Source organism: Muscardinus avellanarius (genome assembly GCF_963383645.1).
Source record: "Muscardinus avellanarius genome assembly, chromosome: 9".
NCBI lineage: Eukaryota > Metazoa > Chordata > Mammalia > Rodentia > Gliridae > Muscardinus > Muscardinus avellanarius.
The window spans coordinates 7093494-7114583 of record NC_137795.1 but is presented as its reverse complement, the minus strand read 5'-3'; the positions used below and the strand labels follow the sequence as shown (position 1 = coordinate 7114583).

The window sequence follows — 21090 nt, the reverse complement described above, 5'->3', positions numbered from 1 at the left end:
CGGTTTGCGGACAGCCTCAGCTACTTAGTGAGGCCCTCTGCAACTCAGTGAGACCCGGTTTCAAAATAAAGAATAAAAAATAGGGCAGGAGGTGTATGTAGCTCGGAGGTCGAATCCCCTTGGGTTCCACCCCCAGACCTGAAAAAAAAAAAAAAAAAAAGAACTCAAGGCCTTTAGTAGAAGAAAGCAAAAAAATAAAAAAATTTTAAAAAATGCTCAAAAGGGCTTATTTCAAGATCATGGTGGGACCAATGTTTTGTACTGATAGATTTTTTTTAAGTGCAGTTAGGATAGAAATTGCTAGCATTGTTACATGCTTAGAACGTTTAATCTTTCTTCAAGATATATTTAGATTTCCTGGCAGTGGGATGAAATTTTACCAATCTATTTTTTTACACCATCTAGTGGCTTAGAATGAGTGGTGCAGGTAATTGCGCTAATGTGCAGGAGCAAAATGGTGTCATTAATTCAACTTTAAACTTAGCTATGGGTTATTACTTTCCTATCTCATGTCAATAAAGTATTAGCATTAATCATGAAAAATGTTGTTCATCATTCTGAATTAAATACAGAAATGGTATACATAAAGTACATTTTAAAGAATCTAACATGTTTGTGGAGACATAGAAAATGTGTACTTTGTAAAGAAATTAATGCCGTGACATTTTTAATGAATAAAGTCATTTAAAAGATTCTAAAGAAATGTAGCTTGTTCTTTGTAATGAACGGATTTAAAGTTTTAGTTTTATTTTTTTATTTTTTGGAAGAGGAAATACAGTTTTAAATGATCACTAATTTGACTGACCTTCAACAAGTCCTGTAAGTTTTAAAAACTGCTCTTTTTAAAAAGGCAGTATAAAATAGTTTCAAGGAAGATGCATTTTTTGCACCATAAACAAACATTTAGAGAAATCAAGAAACAAAATGGCATGCATTATAATGCAAAGTGTTTTAATTTTGTAACTGTGAGAGCAGAAAAACATTTAACTGGTTTGGGGACCAGGTTGTCTTTATTAAAAGATCACTGTGGAAATACAGTTTTCTTTGGGAATCTCCTTCTTTTTCTGTTTTGCAAGGGAGCTTCCATGGAGGGTCGGCTATGCTCAGTCAACCCCCCAGGGGGGGTATTTATTTTAAGCCTCTTTTGAGAGTTATACAAATCTTAGCCTTTATAACTCTTATTTTTTTCAGTGAAAATCAAATGCTGCAATAAAGAGCAGACAGACACGTTGCCCTTCCCCCTTTCCTTTTAATGTTTTCCAATTAGCAGCTGTCATGTGACCCCTGGCTGAGCTAGCCCCTCCTTCAAAGTGTCTTGCATTTTCTTAGTTTTAACCTTTGAACCTCACTAATCATAAATCTAGATACTGCTTGCCCAAAAAGGCGGCCAGTAACTTTCTTGCTTCACAGTTCTTTTTGTGTAGGGTCGCTCCCATTTTCCCCCCTCCCTGTGTTAAAACAAATGCCTCAATAGTTCAGTGGCTATTTGAAAATTTTATTAGTAACCCAACTGCAACCAAGGACTTGGTATCAGACCCAGTAGATAGAGAGAAAAGTTATATTGGCGATACAACACTTTCTATTTTTTTTTAAGACATCAAGGTTAAATTTTTTTTACTACTTCGCATGTCAATGTTGTTTTCCCCAAACCATGAACACATATTGTAGTTAATAGTGTTTTCTCAGATCCACATTTGTGAAGTTTTTATATGCTGTCTGCAGCAGGAGCCAGCTCATACAGCAGCCGGCTTGTGCCTGAGCCTGCAAACCTCTCTGGTTATGTCATTCCATCTTGGTGTTCTGGATTTACATGCACTGCTAGTTTACCTTTCCGTCTGTGCTCACTGGTAAATTGCTAACTGCATTCTCATCCTTACTTCTAAAGCAGTAAATTATTTTTAGAGACTTAATAAGAGACTAGCTATACTCTAGCAGGAGAGAGGCATGCTACTTTGATTGATATTAAAGGGGGAAAAAGAATTCTGGAATATTTTACCCAAACAAGGACATACATGGCTCTAACTTTTAGCATTTGTCAAAAAAAAAATAAAATATATATATATATATATTTGGTGGCGTTGGGGTTCCTGGAAACCCTTCTACCTCCGGCTACCCTCCCAGAACTATTTTTTTTATATTTTTATTTGGAAACTGGGTCTCTTAAGCGAGCAAGACTGGCTTCAAACCTGCGCGATCCTCCTGTCTCCGCCTCCCAAGCATGGGGATTACAAGCGTGCGCCACCACGCCTGGCCAAAATATTTGATTAAGTCAAAAGCAGGAAATGTAGGTTAAGGCAGTAGCCATTAATATACAACAAAGGAGCATTTTAAAGTGTAAATTGGTTGGAGTTCCATTCAGTAGATCCATTTATATGTGTTAGGTTGATTTTTTTTCAAGTGATAGGTGAATTATGACTGTCTTTGACCATTTGCTTCTCATTATAAGAATATAAAGATTTAGTTACTGTGGGGCTTTTCTTTCTTACCTTTGCTTTAAACCTATGAAAATAAATAAAAGTCTTGCTGTAAGTTGGGGATATAGCTCAGTGGCAGAGCACTTGTTTAGCGTGCTCAAGGCCCTGGGTTCCATCCCCAGCACTGTGGGAAAAGAGGGAGGGAGGGAGGGAGGAAGGGAGGGAGGGAGGGAGGGAGAGGGAGGGAGAGAAAAAGAGATTCGAGAGAAGCAGAAAGTCTTGCCGAGCTCCAATGGCAGAGGGAAATGTCGAGGTTCTTTCCAGCAGCTCCCTTAGCTTTTCACTTGTGACCATGTGACCCAGGGTGCCACAGACAGCAGGGCCAACTGCTAGGCTGGGACGTCTCAATGCAGGACACGCAATGTTGGCACTAAGCTGGTCCCAGAGTGTTACACATTCTATAGCTTTGGGAAGGGGGAGGAGCATTTGTTCCCATGATGGCATTTGTCTGGAGCGGAAGGCATTAGCTTCTATGCTGCCAGTGTGGACGCGGGGGAAGCAGGAACCTTGTTGACCCCCTGCTAGTACCCATCTCTCCCGAGGAGCGGAAGCAGTTTATGGGCCCAGAACCCTGTCAAAGCAGGTTCTAGTTCCACTCATCCGACGCCTTTCGCGATCTTTTTTTTGCCAACAACGTGCTCAAGTATCTCCCTGTTTTCTCTTATGTCAAATGGAGGCAGCATTCCAGAACCAGGGCCACACGAGTCAGGCTGGGAGGCTCAGCCCCTGTGGAGGCTCAGAAGGCAGAGGGTGAGCCGAAGGCCACGCCAGCAGAGGCCTACTGAGCAGAGGTGGCGTGGGGCTGCTTTGGGGAAAAGGCAGGCTGCAAAATCCACACGGTTTAATTCATCATGGAATCATGGAGCGTTTGCCTGAAGCAAAACAGAACCTTATGGAAAAGGACTACGTTGATCATTTATTTTTTTATCTTAAATTAAACAGGCCATGAGTCTCTAGCCTGGCCTGGAAGATCGGGAACTCCCTCAGTGTTAGCTGCACGCTTTTACTCCCTTGAGATGGCTCCTCCTGAGCCCGCAGCCAGGTATCCCAGGGAAAGGAGACAGGAGAGCAGAGGTAGACACACTCCTGATGAAGGGGAGTGTAGGGAAGGGTGGAGATCAGTGAAGCCCACAGTCATTGAGGGAACATTCATAGGAAACAGACCTTGAGCTAGACCTTCATATGTAGGTGGAGTTCATTCATTCTACAAACATGTAAATGCTTATTTTTGTGCCCCTTAGACACAAAAATAAAATCCAAAAGAACCGGTCTGTAATAGAAAAGGGGGGAGGGGGGTCTGTCACTGAAGGGGAGCAGAGAGCCAGAGCCAGTCACAGAGCAGCGATAGATAACCAGGACGCGAGGCCATTTCTCTTTCCTTACCTTGAGAGTGGCAGGCAGCCGGAAGACGGCAGGAAGCCAGCCACCCTGACCTTTCCAGCTGGGGTTTTCTCCTACATCTCATGCACTTTCCCGTCCTCCTCTGCGCCTTCTGTGTTAACCACAGTCTTGGCTGCTCACTCCTCCAGAAACACACCAGGCTCTTGATCTCTCCAGGACTCTGAGCCTGCTGTGTGTTACTCCTGTTGCTTTCTTGGGTAAAGCCTCCTAAGATCGTAGCGTAGAATTAGTTGCTTCTTTTTTTAATATACATTTCTTCTATTCACTCAGCAGTCAATATCTGGTTCTCTGCTCCTTTCTCTGTAAACTCTGAACTTCTTCAAACACTTTAAATATTTTTGAGCAGTATGGCCGATGCTCAGTATACATTTGCCAAACTACAGTTAAAAATAGAAAATATTCCTGACTTTTTGAGAGAGAATGATAAAGCATTAGTTAGGGGAACTTTAATGCCAGCCCTTTACTTTTTAGATGAAGATATTGAAGCCAGCATAACTGGAGAAAATTAATTTAAAAAAAAAAAACAAGTTAAAAGACAGTGGAATTTCTGTGGTTGAACTTTTGCCTTGGCCCTGAACTTCTTGGCCGCCAAACCGAGGGAGAGATAGGGAGCTAATGGTTCCCTTTAATCATGAAAGAGGGATCGTGGCCTTTCCTAGCACTGAGTACTTTAAAAAGATAAATTCTCACATGAATTACTAGAGTATGTACTGATTATCAGCCTCTACAACTTCATGTCCTAAGGAGAAGAGGGGCAGGTAAAGCCTCAGCAGCAACAGAACAATTATAGTAAATATAACAAGACTCCATACAGGTGATTCTGTGAGGAGCCAGATGTCTGCCTTTTAGACTCACTATATTAGGTATACAATTGGATTATCGCAAAACTTCAATGAGGAATGTAAATACATCAAAAATACCATCCCAACTTTGCCTGTCTAGTTAGATCAGAGCTGGGATGAGACCCTGAGTCTTCTGAGAAGATAAGAAGGAGGAAGAGCGGGAACACTAGACCTTCTGCCCTTTCTACCTGCACAGGGTTCTGCCTTAACCTCTTCGGTGCCTGCAAATAATGCATCCCATCTCATTTCTTCTAAGAACTGGGCTTATTTGTCCTAATTCCAAAGGACAAAGATACCTTTCTTTCCACAGATGGAATTTAAGCTCGGTAGACCAGGCATCCGCATACAGCTTTTGAAACCTGGTGAGCAGCAGCCGGCCGTGAGCAGGAGCAGTGCATTTCAACTGCACAGCTAAGCTTGTACGAGCAACGCACTTTGGAACAACCATTTGTTCATTTATTCTGTACACGTCTACTAGACACAAAGGGAAAGAGTCTATTGGCAGTTACATTTTAGCAAAGGGTTTAGGAGATCCACTGAAGACTGAGTCTATCTCATCATCCAGTAGCTATTTATTGAATGCCTCTTACACACTTGATGAGTGTGCACATTATGTTAGTCGAAGGATAAACAAATTTGCAGAAAACCTACCGAGGAATAAAGACTCAACTTCATATTAGAGATGTTATTGCGAGTTAGGTAATTCGGGGGGAAATGCATGGTGACGGGTGACTCAGCATTCGTCACTGGGCAGGACTGCCTGAGGGAGGGCTTCCCTGGGAACTGACGCAGGAGCGGGTGTAGTAGTGGCTGGGGCCTGCGGGCCAGGGTGGGGACAGGGGAATGTTGCTAGCCAGCCAGATAGGAACCAGCCAAGCAGAGGACCTCCTAGTTGATGCATCGGGCGCCCCTTGAGTTCCTGAGCAGCGGGGTGAACCGAGGCAGGAAGTTTCTGGGACGATCAGAGAGCACAGTCCTCGGGGAGAGGTGATAGAGGCCTGACCGTCAATGGCGACGGTGGAGTGGGTGGAATCAGGAGCAGTTAACACAGTCATGCGTTGGTGGGTGAAATACACCAAGCGCCCGAGCCACCCTCGACTGAGCCTTCATCTTTCTCTGCCTCTTGTTCTCTTGAATCACCAGTTTGAATATCTGTCTTTACTGCACGCTGTCATGACTGTTGCCGCTAGAATTTTTAATTGTGTCTTTGGGATATAGACTAAAATTTGATATAAGAATTAGGTTCTTACTATATTACTTACTTGTCTGTCCTTTGTTTCTCTTGCTTTAAAAAGCAAGAGAGAAAAAAATAACAGTAATTCTTTGAGTCAGAAGAACTCCAAGTCACACCTGCATAGTAAATTAGGAAGTCACGAGGATGATTTTTATAAGCCACCAGGAAACTTAGTGTCCTCAAGCAGGTTCCCAAATAATGGTGTCCAGATATCACAGAGGGCCTCAAGGGACATGTGCCAGCTCCCTCATTTAACAGGTGGGGAAACAGAGTCAAGCAGTTAGAGGGTAGATGGTAACATTAAACCCCGAGGGTGTCAGTTCCCGTTGTGCATTTCAAGAGAGCCTTTTGAAATGATGTATGTATGAGAAATGAATGATTCTTATAAAACCTCCAAACAGAGGAAATAAAAAGGAAGAGGCTGAAGAGGTTACCAGGAAGAAAATATTTATATGCATAAACACCCATTTTGTCTTCACGCTACGGTGATACTTATGAATGATCACAGTGGGTACTTGAAAATAATGGCACCGTCCAAGCATTCTTAAACTTACTGTGTTTTATATTCTGTCCATAAAATTGCTTTCACTTCTACAAAAGGCAGATATGTTTGGAAGCACATGTACATGTTTGGGAAGAGGACATGCAGCCTTTCAACATTTCAGACACCTGTTGCTTTCAAACATATCAGTGGGTAGTTTCTAAAAGAGCCCGACATCACAAAACCTCCAGCGGTGTTTCAGGTTTCAGCAAAGGCAGCTCCCTTTCGCCATATGGTTTGCTGAAAGTGGATTAACATGGCTGAGAAATTGGAATCACGGTGCTGAAAAGGATTTAAGTTAATGTCGGGGCCTTATTTAAGTGTAAAATAATATATCAGCGAAGAGAGAAGACTTAGTTAATGAGTAAACATGGACATATGTTTACCATTGTGTTGGCTAGAGTATGTGTTTCGCTTTATCAAATCTAGTGGGTTTTATTCCGGCCTTATTATGCAATTACCTTAATTTATTGCTCAATAAATATTAACTGGGCCTAAAATTTTAACCATCACATAAAACAAATCAAACAATTTTAACGGTCTGAAAATTGAAATACAGGAGTCACATTGCAAGCATTGGAGGCCACCTGCCTATTATTCTCACAGATTATTGGGCAAAAAAAATTTTTTTTTTTTGCTTCTTTGACTGCCACATTACATTTTGCCTTGAAGCCATCCATTTTGCAGATATTGAATTTCTTTTGAGAGCCATTTTTATACAATAAGCATCACTACACCTCTGGATCTTGATAGCATTACTGCGGGAGGAGAAAGCAGCTTTGTGATAGTAATTACCTAACATTGTCAGAAGCTGACTGCAGGCCCCTTTCTAGTGATAACAGACTAAGCACATAATGTAGCTTTATAGCACATGATTAATAGAAAATAATTACACGTCCTACAAAGGGATGCAATATTTCTTATAAATTGACTAGAATGGTTTCCTGTAGATTAAAGGACTCTTCATTATTTTATCGGTCCTGCTGAAGTGCAGTCACTTGGCTGTGTTGGCGTTTCAGTGGACGGTAAGCGCCGAGTGGGGTGCAGGATACAGAGGCAGGCCTTCTGGTACCCGAGACCTCGGGTGTCCTGAGGATGACACGGAGCTTCCTAACCGGTCAGAGATTTAGATGGCGGCCCGGTATGGTTTGTCTCTTTTATTTTTTGTTCATTAAACAAGATAAGGTTTGAGAGATGTTTTTTAATGGGTCACCCGCGACTTTGTGCCATACTGTAATTAGTATGTGCATCACATGATATGTGTCATTCATAATCACGTTTGTTTGGAGGCAGCAAAGAGGAAAGGCAAAAACAGATTTTCTCCTGTAGAAGGAAACCTTGCTTGAGGTTGAATTTTCAGGCCGAAGTTTATAGCACTGTATTCCAAGGAGCATTTTCGTCCCAATCTATAGGCTGCAAGAGTTTAACGGGATTCCTGTTGCTCCGGAGGCTCGGCTAGGGACAGTAACGGTGGCGGGGACAGCGCCCCCTGTGTTGGCAGAATCCGCGACGCTCCCCGGTCACGGTGCAAATCCACGTGTGCCTCCTGGATCTTTCCTTCCCTCTCTTTTAGCCTACGTCTTAATTCCACACAGGAGTATGATATGGGAATTTTTTTTATGAATGTAAAGTAGTAAATATTCTAGTTTTTATTTTACTCTTCTGATTTTAATCTGTGAGCTGTTAGAGTCCTTTTATGAAGCATTTCATATCGTTTTCAATTATTTTAAATTAAGTGAAGCACTTAAGATGATTTTTAACGTAAAGCCTCTTATTCTCCCTAGAACGTTACTCGTGAGGAGTTTGCGTACGGCTGAGTACGCTCCTCTCTGCTGTTTCCTACGGTGCTCTCTATTTTGGGAACATCACTTGTCTAGCAAGTGCAGGATTATCTCAAGTGTGCAGTCTGTCATCTGTCCCTCGTAATGGAATTTGCTGGAAATCAGATCTTAAGTTTGGGTGTGAGTGAGCTTTTTGGAGGACAGTAATATGCCTTTATCATCAGTAGAGTTATAACCAAAGTAAGCATCATGAAGTCACAGGAACTCCCTGGCTTATTGTTTGAATTTAAACACTTTCACCCCATTGAGCACCTCCTCTGAAAGCAGGCTTGAGCCCACAATCTGCCTTCTTACTGGACGATTTCCGTGTCTACCATTGAGAGACGCGTTCCTCCCCTCTTTTCAAGTGGTCTCTGAAAAACCTAGGACTGGCCCCAGGCAAGGGCTTCCAAGCTCAGGTGTGTCCTGTAACGATCCTCTTGACATCCTTCAGCAGAGGCCTCTGGCCTGGGGAAGGCTAAGTACATTTGTTTTGTTAAGCATCAGACTCTAATTGTATTCATTGCCTTAAAAATTGAAAAAGGCAGTTTTATTAGGCCCCTATTAGGATATAATGGTTGCTAATCATAGCTTTCGGTCCACTGGTGTTTTATTCTGATAACGATGTTCTGCGTAGATCTTAGTCATCGTCGCTGAGTTCTGGACCCAGAGGATTCTTGCTGCCGAGTTGGGTTTATCCGCTAAGTTCACACCATTAAGAACTTGAGTCTGCTGCCCCCCAAACCAGAGAATGAGAGGTGTGGGATTGAAATCATTCCCACTCATTTTGTTCTTCCAGCACACCCAATTCCGACACTACTGCCACTGTTTAAAAGATGCGTATAGATTTTTATGCTACAGTCTCCTCATTGGTAGACAGCATATCAATACATACATACTAACTTTGCTACGTTTGTACTGAAGGACGGCATAATTTTCCTTTCTGATGGTCAGCAGCCTGCTAATCTACATGGATGTGACGTCTGTACTAGTATCAGCCTTCCCTCCCCACATGTAACTCAATATGCATATGGACCATTTGTCTATGACTCAGATGTTGGAAAATCATAACCTATTGAATTACTTTGGGGATTGATTTTAAAAATTTATCTTCTATGAAAAATTAAATTTGGATCCTACGGTGCTTGTGCCGGGTATTGCTTTTGGAAGATATTATTCTTGAAACTTGTAATTCGTTTTACTTTGTTTGTATCTCACCAAACATAAATAAATTTGAGATAAAAATCCATTAGTCAATCTGGCAGACATATGAGACCCGTTATGGAGTGTTCGCGATGCCCAAAGCGGTGGCGAGGCCGTCGGTGGGGGATCAAAGGAGGGAAAGAGCGCAGGTTTGTTTATCTCCTGTTGCAAAGTAAATGCAGAAGCGCCTCATCAATCACTCTTTTTTTACAGCTAGATTAATATTTTGCTTTAAAACTCGAGATACTTTTATTTCCTATCGATCTTCCACTGGAAGGTGACTCTGGCACCACCTTAACGTTCTTCAAAGGTGGCTTTGACCAATCAAAGGAGCGGTCAGTGCTGTAGGGACGCTGTTGTAAAGAAGCTCACTTGTCTAAACTGCGCGTATAAGATTTTCCTAAGAAGGGACGCACTTCTCCATTCTATATTGTTTTGGGTTCTACCTAAATATTAGCAGTTAGTTTTTTTGTAATACTGGGGATGGAACCCAGGGGCATTCTACCTCTGAGCTACACCCCCAGCCCCCCCCTTTTTTTTTTTTTTTTTTTGGTGGTACTGGGGTTCCTGGAAACCCTTCTATCTCTGGGCTACACTCCCAGACCTATGTTTTACTTTTTATTTGGAAACAGGGTCTATTAATCCAGCACGGCTGGCTTCGAACCTGCGTGATACTCCTGTCTCCACCTCCCAAGCGCCACCACGCCCGGCTCCCCAGCCCTATTTTTTATTCTTTATTTTGAAACAGGGTCTCACTGAGTTGCAAAAGGCCTCACTAAGTAGCTGATGCTGGCCATGAACTGTGAGCCTCCTGTCTCAGCCTCCCAAGTACTAGAATTACAAGCACGCAGCATCATGCCCGGCTAGCAATTAATTTTAACTAAAATTAATTTTATCCTTGGTAGAAAATAAGCTTCTTGAAGGCAAATACAGTACCTTCAGGATCCTGGCTTTAATTTTAACAGCCTCTGGCACTGTTGCTCATACTTAAAATGTTTCCCCAGACAGTGGAGAGAGAGAGAGACAGACAGACAGACAGACAGACAGACAGACAGACAGACAGAGGGGCCCCTGAACACCAGCTTCCAGGCATGGTTTCGGGTTACAGGTTCTTACTGCCAGTGACTGCTTCCTACTCCGGTAATAAACAAGCTCTGTGTTACACATTCATTTAAAGCTTTGTCTAACAGCATTTTTAAAGTATCCAGAAACAAACAAACAAAAGATGAAAATGTTTCCATTTGCAGCTCGAGCTCTTGTTAACTTTAATAAAAAGAAATAACGTTTCCAAGAAGTTGCATACAAACGACATGATACTTACACCAGTCTAAAGGTTAATATTGCATATTGTTTCCAATTAGGAATACAATAGATATGGCTGGTGGGTAGGAGAGATGAAGGGAGCCATTGGCTTGGTGCCTAAAGCCTACATAATGGAGATGTATGATATTTGAGAGTCCTGGGTAAGTACATTTTAATCCAATATTCTGTAATAGCTCATATGTTCTCGTAGTCTCTTCCTTTTTTGAGTCTTTGCCTCCTTAAAGGTCTTTGTAGTTTTCTAGTAACACAAAGATGGCACCCCTCCCAATCTTTTCTGTTTAGTTTGATCATTATTTTTTTAAATAACTTCCTAGAATTTACTTCGAATATGAATAGGTTTAGAGAAACCTCCTTCGATAATAACCAGCTGTTTTCCCAGACCTTCTCCTTTTTCCTAAAATACCACTTTTATGGCCTTTTGAGAAATTGACAAAATGTTGACTAAACATTCATTTTTCCTTGGCTAAAAGTGTGATTTTTTTTTCCTAAGCAGAAAAAAAAATCAACATTTCGACTAAAGGAAAAAAAATTAACACGCAGCTTTGTCTTTCTGCTTCGTGGAAGGAAGTGGCCCCTGGTCGGCGAGTGCTTTGAATGCGAATGAGGATTCAACCCAAGAAGCCTCAGGAAAGCATGTGTGAAGGCCCACACCTTTCTTTGTGTTTTGAACATTCCTCCTGTCTTTGACTCTTATTTTATACAGCCGTTTATTTAAATATCCTTCTGCCATGAAATTAAACAAGGGGCATTAATGTAAATTAGATGCCAGTAGTTCTACCTGTTGCTATTTTGCAAAGAAATAATCGCACTTTTCATTTACTCATTTGATTCGTATGAAGAATTCATTACTACTTTATGTGGAACACAGTCACGCTTTCAGTGTGAGTTGTCATTTCTATGAATCATTGGACAGTGGGTTTTTTTTTTAAGTGTAATATATAACTTTATAGAAATTTTAATTGAATACGTCACGTGAGTTTTTGGCAGATGCTAAAGAATGTGTGTATGCCAAAGCTTTGTAGATCACTCACCATGGTTAGAACAATAAAGTCCATGCAGCACGAGCATGTTTTCATGAAAGAAGTTTTATAGCGTGGCAAATTTACTTCCTGTTAAAAATAGCCACGAGAAAGAAAAATAATAGAATTACAAATGGCAGTGTGCCATCACTTGCAACACAAGAGCAGACTGGAACAGGTTTGTGCAAAGCAAGTAGCCAGTTTTTTTATACTGAGGCTTCAACCCAAGGGCATTCTGCATCTGAGCTACACCCAGTCCTGCCTGGTGCTGCTTGAACAAACTCTGCAGAATCACACCATTCCCTTCTCGTGGGTACTTGAGATCAGAGATATTTGAAATGCATTTCAAGTTCCGCTGTGGCCGTATTATGTATCAAAATGCCTTAACTGGATGTTCAGTTATTTGAGAGACATAGTCCGAGATTGAATCATTACTTAGCAAGTACTATCAGTTTTGAACTTTGCAGATCTTCGCTGTATATAGGTAAAAATATTAGCCATGCTAATGAGCCAATAATACTTTAAAACGTCATTATGTATGTAAAACTATTTATAAACAATGCTAGAGTATTTTATAATTATCCCCTAAGTTCCACGATCAGTTTATTCCAAATGTAAAAAAAAAAGTCGAGAGACTAAGTAAACTCGAGTTTATATCCTATAGACACGTCAAGTCAAAGTTGTCAAAGTCTCCGTTCATGCGGTCATTACCCCTTTCCTGAGCTAGTGCCACTGAAATAGATTGAAATCGTCTTGGCAAAGTCAGACAGGCCGAGACGAACTGGTTGGATTGGTTGTCAAGGCCAGGTGTTTGAGAAGCCAAGAGGCGGTCCCTGGCAGGGCCGCCCTGCCGGTTTCCAGTAGCAGCCAGTAGATGGCAGCAGCTCGTCGTCACCGCAGACTCAGCACCTGGAACCCCTCCCCCACGGGGGACAAATCCTGGCGCCGGGAGATGTCCGCCTCCTTATACAGTTAATCCAGGAGAGGGAGTCCTCTGCCAACTGATGACCAAGGATTCCAAGCCAGAAAGTCTCTCCGAACGGTGACAGTACAGAAATAATAGACTGCTACTTCTGTCCAGAGCTCCCCTGGCCTTTGTTCTTTTGAAACTTGAATATAGGAGGGAGAGATAAGAAACGAAAGATTCAGAGTTGGAACGGCAGGAAAAATACCCATTACTTCCCACCCGTGACGACTCTGTGTTCATTTGACGAGAACATTTGTATGTTACCAGGGAGAAAGTTTGTTGTTTTTTTTTTTTGCCCGTGACAATACATCACACACTCCTCAAGATCATAATGATATCATTAATGTGAATTTAAACAACGTGGCTTGTTAGAAAATATGCTAATTGTTATGGTCTCATTATGTTTGCTTAGCTTTTATTTGTTTTTCTATGAACAGTTAGAGAGCTAATTTTTTCAAAGGTGATTGTAAGTCATATTTTATATAGCATTTTGCTTGATTATTTGCTCTGTACTGCATTTGTACTCTATTGCCATTAGCTCTTACAATAATGTTCCACTCTGCAAATTTTTAAGGTTCAAATAAAGTTTAATTGTTTGCAAACTGTTATGATGCTAATAATTCAACAGCCTGCTGTGTTACTAATGAAATTACTTTGTTATGATTAATTTGGAAAATAGTGTGTTGATTGTAGTAATTAAGCACAACAAGGTGAAGTAAATGATTCTGATGCCATCTGGCCTCCAAACTGAATGAAGAAATGAAATAGGGCCGTCATCGGAATGTATTCAAAGAAGTAAGGATAATACAGATGACTCGCGTTACTCCGGGATTTACACTTAAGCGCTCACTCCACTCTGCCTCTGCCACGTTGCTGCACGTGACACTTTCTTTTATGAAAAGGAACGTTGTTCAGACCAGCCATCAGCACGAATACTTTAAGCTGATTATTTTTACTGTGATTTAATTACAGATAATTACATAAAGTATTATAGGATCATAGAAAAATCACTTTTCAACCATCCATAGGTGAAATCTCTGTTTGGGCTTTTTGGTGTGTGTGTGTGTGTGTGTGTGTGTGTTTTCTATCAATGTACAAATACTTGGAACATAGCCTGTCAGAAAAGGTACATCTTCAATAACTGTCTAGAATGTTTGCAGTCGAGGCTCTCTCGTGGTGCTGTTGATTTCTGCTTTTCCTATCATTTCTGAATGTCTGCCCACTTCATAGACTGTATGGGTCATGATTGAAACCAGATCTGAGTTACATATTATAGATGGAATTTGCGGATCATCCACTAGAAGAAAAAGGACCTTAATACATTGTGCTTTAGAAGCTTGTGTGACACCCAAGTAAAGCGAGAATTGTGAGACTCTTGAAATCAAGTAAAGTTCTTCCAAATTCTACACAGAGCGTTTGTCGGCATTTGGCTGTTGGATGGAACCCTACACTTTTACGTCTCTTGAGTTTGTTATATTCAAGAGCGTTGAATACTCATGAGGAAAGCAAGCCTCGTGATAAAGAAGGTTAGTGGAGATTAAAACATGATCAAGCCATAGAAAATACATCTTCCTTCAGAGAGTGAAGGAATAGAATGAACGTGTGTGTGTGTGTGTGTGAACATATATATTAAAACATTGTGAAACAGGGCATCTTCAGCTGTAGCCCATTTATTACACACCTACCACCTTACCCTGGACTTCTTCAGAATGTCTGATAGAATCCCTGATAATAGCATTTTGCCGTGATGAGATAAATACCTAGGAAATCGTGTGATCATAGTGACATTTCATTAATGTTCCGAAGGGCTTTTCCTTGTTTTTTACTAGTAGCCCCTGCTCTGTCGTTACTTGGGTACACATTGTGATTCAGTGCCGGCCTGCTACAAAATTCACGGCACACATGCCATCAATACTTAACAGGCTTGATGCCCCAGGATAGCTCGAGACCTGAGACTTAAGAGAAAGAGTTTGACCTCGCTAGCTGGTAGAGAAGATGCCATATTTTCTTAGCTTAAAATAATAATAAATAAATCAGGCTCTTTAAGAGCAGGGCCTCCTAACTCCACCCATAAGCAGAATGGATTTGTTAGTAGCAGGGTGAAGTGAGTGTAGCTAAAAGGTGAACCATGATGCCGTGTTTAGATGTTTACCCCCTTCCTGTGCAGCTCTGTGGCTATAAACAAGGAGCCCAGTGGCCGAGGCGGTATGGGGCAAGGGCTCTAGTGGCCACTTCGCAGGACGTTCCAAGCCCCCCTTGCCCGTGCTCTCTTGGGAACTGCCAGGGGTCCTGCTCCTGCTTCTTCTCAGAACCATTCCACCCATTTCCTTGGGTGGATCAAAAAGAAATTTCTGAAAATAGAAAGTTGCTTTGTTGTTGCCAGATCACCCATAATTCAATGTGAGTGTGTGTGTGTGTGTGTGTGTGTATGTGTGTGTGTGTGTGTTTGTTATCCTTTACTCTGTTTCTTTAAAATCGTATGATTATGTTAACTCTGCTTTACACCCCTAAGATGAAAAGGACCCCAAGCTAGACAGTCGCTCAGTGGTACCCCTGCTTAGCCTGGCTCTGGATTGTGGGAAGGGGCTGAACCTGAGCAACTCAGAACACTTTCAAGTTGCCAAGGAGTGAGATGGACATGGCCCCAAAGGCCATCTCTTGAAGAGCCTTTCCCAGCGCTGGAACTTGGGAGGATGTTTCCCCGGGCTTCTCGCCTCTTCATTTCTCTGTGATTTATTTATTATCCATCACTCAAAGAGGTAATATAGCACAGCACTTGTCTGTTTTCTGTTTATTGGCCTCAACTTCATAATATAAAATATCTCTCTCCTGTGAGAGTATAAACAGGTGCCATGCGAAACTTCAGCAGCAAGGTCCCTCTTGTTTGAGGAAAGTGTCACACAGGTGTTCTCAGAGGAGGAAGTTCAGGACAGCGATGTATGCCGGCTACCGAAGCCAAGTTCCCACAGACCAGCAGATTCCTCACGCTGCCTCCTGCTCACCCCATGGCCGTCCGGGGAGGAAACCTCTCCTGTCAAACGTGCCATTTGAACTAGTACTGGCAATGGCTCCTGGCCACCAGATGTTTACTGTTTATCATGCTGTGTGTTTTTCAGTCAATCTCATAATGACCCCATGAGCCCAGGTCCGCTATTTATCCCCACTTTCCTGATTGGGAAGCTGAGGGTAATTTGTTCCGTGGTCCTAGGCCGTCGGTTACCTATCCAGGCCTAACGCCCTCCCTCCACTTAATTCAACCCTGTCTTGTGACACGATACCGGGATCGATTCAACCTAGTTTTATGTCTGTCTTTGCATACATTAGGCTCCCTCCAGTTGTTTATTGATCACGGACAGTAACATGGGTCCTATAAATAGCCTGGAACGTGTACCAAGGCTAACACAGGGGAGGACAGTTGGACACTGAATCAGTTTTGTGGCACCGGGGTCACCAGGTCAGGTCACAGTAGCGCAGGCGCACTGGTGGGTTGGCCTGGACGCAGGAACACTTCTAAGAGCAAACTTCCAGCCCAGCCAAATAGGAAGCCAGCCGAGGTGGCAGAGGCGAGAGAGGACCCCAGCCCAAAGGCATCCTTCCTGATGACCCTTCCCCTTCCTCCCTGTTCTCGAAAGTCAAGCCCAAGTAAACCGTGGAGCCAGGAAGGGCTGAGAGAGGGTTGTCAAACTGCCTGCTTCTAGCTCAAACACATGTTTTAAGGGGATGATGGACTTTAATTTGTACAGTTTTTTAAAGCAAGTTTAAAGATTATTAAACTTCACAATCAGTGAACAAACTTGATTTGAAATGTGCCTAATTTTGTAACCTGATGACAGCAGATGCCTTTGTTGAGATCTGAGTTTAAGAAGTTTTAGTGGACTCTCTGGTACGTAAGTTCCAGGTATTAACTGAGCACAAGCTCATATTCCTTGGGCACCCACACAGTACCTTGTATCGAGAAATATATATAAAGAAAGTCTCCTATTTATTTATTTCTTATTCTTTTGACCTCAGAGTTTGGAGGCCAATAGGACAGGACATATACCAAAAAAAAAAAAAAAAAAAAAAAAAAAAAAGAGATAGGAAGAGCCCACATTCACAAAAGGGCTCTAGATGTAGCCAGAGGAAGGAGCAAAATTAAGCCTCTGAAGGCCTAAAAAGTACCCTGAAATATTGACTGTTACCATGGCTCAAGAGAACTGGGTGCACCAATGTTCAATTACCTTTCCAGGTATATTTCCTTCTGAATAGTTCTCCGAAATGTCTCCATCCCTGGAATTCACAATGTTGTGTTTCTAAAAGACAACTGAGGACCATGTTGCCCTGTCTTCAGCTTCCCAAGTTGATCTGGTTGGTGTAAAGTAACCTGTCCCATGCAGGTGGGTGCCCTGCTCATTCCAAGTCCGGGTCCAGCAGCCCGTAGCATCCCGGTCTCCCTTCTCATCTTTCCCGAGGAGCTGAGTCCCAGGAGACACGGACATCCCGACTCTCCTCACTCTACAGAGGCACTCATCCCAGCTGTGCTCCCTGCTTTCTGTGAACACAGCGAAAGCAAGTTATATAACAGGATCTGGTAGGCATCCTGACCCAAAGAATCAACAGGCAGCCATCTTGCAGGGGGCTGCCGCGATCTGTCCCTCGCTGGGCTTCAGCTGGTCAGCATATTTGATCTATTCTCTATCATCATCTCCGGGCTTGCTATTTATCTTCCTATCTAATGAAATGATTCCATTTTGAATAATTACATCTAAGTGCCAACAGTGCAGTGTGCGAGGGCCATTTCAAACAAAAACCGATGTGGACTTTCTCAAGTAGATTTGTAGTCGAAATAAAATAGACAGAACATAAACACAGGGAAGGGCGGGAACAGCCTCGGCCTCAGGTAGCCGGCCATCCTTAGTGCAGTTCTTAGTGGGTGAAGCCATTAACAGTGCTCCTAAGACATAAAAGAAAAGGTAGTCCGATTCTGTTACTTCTGAACCTGGAGGGCCATGTAGGAAACAAACTGGGACTTTTTTGTTGCACACATACATATGTGTACACACGTGGATATTTAAAAAATACACAGAGGAGGCGGGAGCATTTCAGAATTGCCTCAGATGGGAAGATTGGGGTTTTTTTTTAATAAAAATTTCTGAAATGCTTGTAGCTAAGTTATGAAGTGTGAGTGGTGCAGAGGGGAGCGTGAATACCATGGGCATGTTTTGTAGGGCTGCTACCAGTTGTGGGCTGACACATTCTGGAAGCTGGGAGTGACTCTTGCCCCTTTAGCAATATAGTCTGTGGTCAGTGGGGACCACGTTGTAGCAGTAGGATGTTCAGAGAGTAGGAAGTAGGAGCACAGACACTGGAGTCGCCCAAGTTCCCATGTTGTTTTCTAACGCACTGCCAACTTGGACTAAGTTTTCAGGTTCGTACAAGCAGGGTAGCACCTGTTCTCCCTCCTCACATAGGTGCAAGTGAGGTTGCATTTGGAGGAACTTGAAGAATCCACCGCAGTGTCGAAGGTGACTTTCCTGCCTCTGAAGATGTAAGAAATGAAATGAAACGAGTCAGGGGAATAAAAAAGCATCAGCCAGGCATGTGGTCCATGCTTGTAATCCCAGTACTTGGGAGGCTGAGACAGGAGGATCACAGGTTGGAAGACAGCGTCAACAACTTGTGAGGCCCTCTGTAACTTAGTGAGACCTTGTTCCAAAAACAAAGAATAAAAAAAATTGGGCTGAGAGTGGACTTCAGAAGTAGAATGCTCTTGAGTTCTTCTATACCAACCACAAAAGAAGGAAAGAAGGAAAGAAAGAAAGAAAGAAAGAAAGAAAGAAAGAAAGAAAGAAAGAAAGGAGACAGAGAAAGAAAGAAAGAAAGAAAGAAAGAAAGAAAGAAAGAAAGAAAGAAAGAAACAGAGAAAAAAAGAGAAAGAGAGAGAGAGAGAGAGAGAGAGAGAGAGAGAGAGAGAGAGAGAGAGAGAGAATGAGAATACAGCTTTGCCTGTAATACTTCTTAATCTCATGCAGTGAGCTTTGGGTTGTGTTATCACGAGAACTGATGTGAATCATCCTAGGAGAGTCAGGAGTTCAGGATTCTCCTATTATTTTCCTAAAATCTTAAATGCATTTTTGCCAGTTAATGGACATCTCAATGAGAGATATTATTTCTGTCTATATCATTTCTAAATAAGCTTTCCTCATGATATTTAAAACCATGACTCTGCTGATAATAGTCTTTAGGTATATGTTGTTTGTAGTTGGTTGGCTTTAGCAGAGAACTTGTGATTTTTTTTTAAACAGATACCGGAAGGAAAGTTTTTGCACAGGTTGCTTCTGTCCCTCATTTACCCCCTTGATGAACTTTTCTTCCACGTGGGTATCTGTAGATGTTTCTGTGTGAGTACACACCTCCCAGTAAGAATTTTTTCTTCTGATGCATGTCTAGAAATAAGACAATTTTATTTGATCAAATGCATCTTGTACTATAGAACTAATCGTGGTTTGTAGTTTGCAAAAATATGGGGCTAGAAATGAGGGCAAGTCAGAGCCTCATTACATGGAACCTTAATGCTTTAATGTTATAACTTTAGGCAAAGCTAATAAAAAATGCAAAGGACTCTTAAATAATTTAAATTATCTAAAAAATTGAGCGTATTCCTTCAAATAATAATGGCTTTCATGATCTGATTTTTTAAAATTCATTTCTCATGTCTTGAGTTATTAGAAGTATCGATAGCAAAGTTAGTTTGAGTTTATTTAAGATTATTAAATATATTTGTTATCATGCAGTCATTGACAATTTCATTTTTTAGCCTCACAGTTATAATCTATAGTGTTCTACAGTATATAACTCCAGGGTCATAGCCAATGCTGTCATTTTAGAACAGACATCATTTTTAGCTCTCCTCTTTAAAATAATGCTCTGCAACATGATTCCTTGATTATTTTTGAGCCATTAATCAATTTGAGGGGGAAAAAAAAGACATTTTGGGTGCCTGTATTTTTGGATTCCTAAGAATAAAAGCTGTCCCTACCATCTTAACCTTACCGACTTATATTGAGAAACCGTTATTTTTATGGTGTATGTTCTTGACTATCTTTATCATCTCTTGAATAACAGAAAACAGTGGGAATTCAATGAATTGTACCAGCTGTGATGAAAGATCGGCCTGGTCCTAAAACTTTTCTTCCTCCTCCCAAATGATTACTGAGAATTGTGCATCCTAAGCGCGGGATTTTCTTCCCGTGGTGCCGTAGTTCATAGCAATAAATACTTTGTATTGATTACTACTTAATTCTAATGGAAGCATACCAAGGCTGCAAACATATTATAGCTTAGCAGTTACTCCCTTCATTTTTAAACAGTTTCTGAATTTTAAAAATTGATAGGATTGCACTGAATATGCCTCAGTTATTGGATCCGTTTCACATCGTTCTATATCTTCCTTAAAGAGTAGTTTGTTTATAATGTGCTTTTCTCCCCCCAGCACTCTACTGCCTTTTTTTTTTTTTTTTGCATAACAGAAATCTGTCATTTCCATTTTAGCTCACTTTGGAAACATAAAAACCATATCAGAGCAACGCATTTACTGATTAGTATAGAAATACACACACAAATGAATAGAAGGGAGCCATGTGGAGATTGTAAATAGAGTCAAATTATTCAAATACAATTGTAATCCATTAATCTGGTTCCAGGCTGCTTAAGAGAAGTATTTCTAAACAAGGTTTATCTCTTTCAAAACATATTGAGAAGAGAAAACAAATCATCTAAAACAAACCCTGTGGAGTTTTCTTTTTGTTTTGGATTTTGAAGGAAAGAGAGAAGCAGTGTCTGCCCTACCCCTGGCCTGTAATTTATTCTTAGGCCAGAACAGAGTGTCATTTACATACTCAGTATTAAAAGCTAGTTACAGTCGTTAGAGGTGGGCTCTCTACTGCTGTGGATTAAGATAGCCAATGCAAGATTTATTTGCAAGCAATTTCGAGGCCACAAGGGAAGTTGTTTTCCTTATGAAGGAAATTTTGTATTTTGCATATATATATATATGGATGGAGAGAGAGAGAGAGAGAAGGAAAGCTTGGGAGCTGGTTGTTTCTTTGAATCCTAATACAGTATGTCTTCTTAATGAACCGCCGCGGTGCCCAGAAAACAGCTCCCTGCAAATAAACATGCTCCGAGTGATTTAGCCACAATGTCCAGACTGTGTAAACATCTAATTATTACAATAAAATTGTCAATAAATTTACATTACTGCTCCCTTTTCAAACGTTAACCAACT

General features: G+C 41.5%; 1 protein-coding gene across 1 annotated transcript in view; it reads left to right on the top strand.

Annotated features, from left to right (window-relative positions):
• The window catches only part of SKAP2 (src kinase associated phosphoprotein 2), a gene marked incomplete at both ends in the record, with an annotated part of 160855 nt that extends 149886 nt beyond the window's left edge, over window positions 1-10969 (top strand). Inside the window, one exon of the mRNA XM_080701665.1 lies at window positions 10877-10969. Within this exon, the coding sequence (XP_080557791.1) occupies window positions 10877-10969 (93 nt within the window). The remainder of the gene's footprint in view (window positions 1-10876) is intronic.
• Between the last annotated feature and the right edge of the window lie 10121 nt (window positions 10970-21090).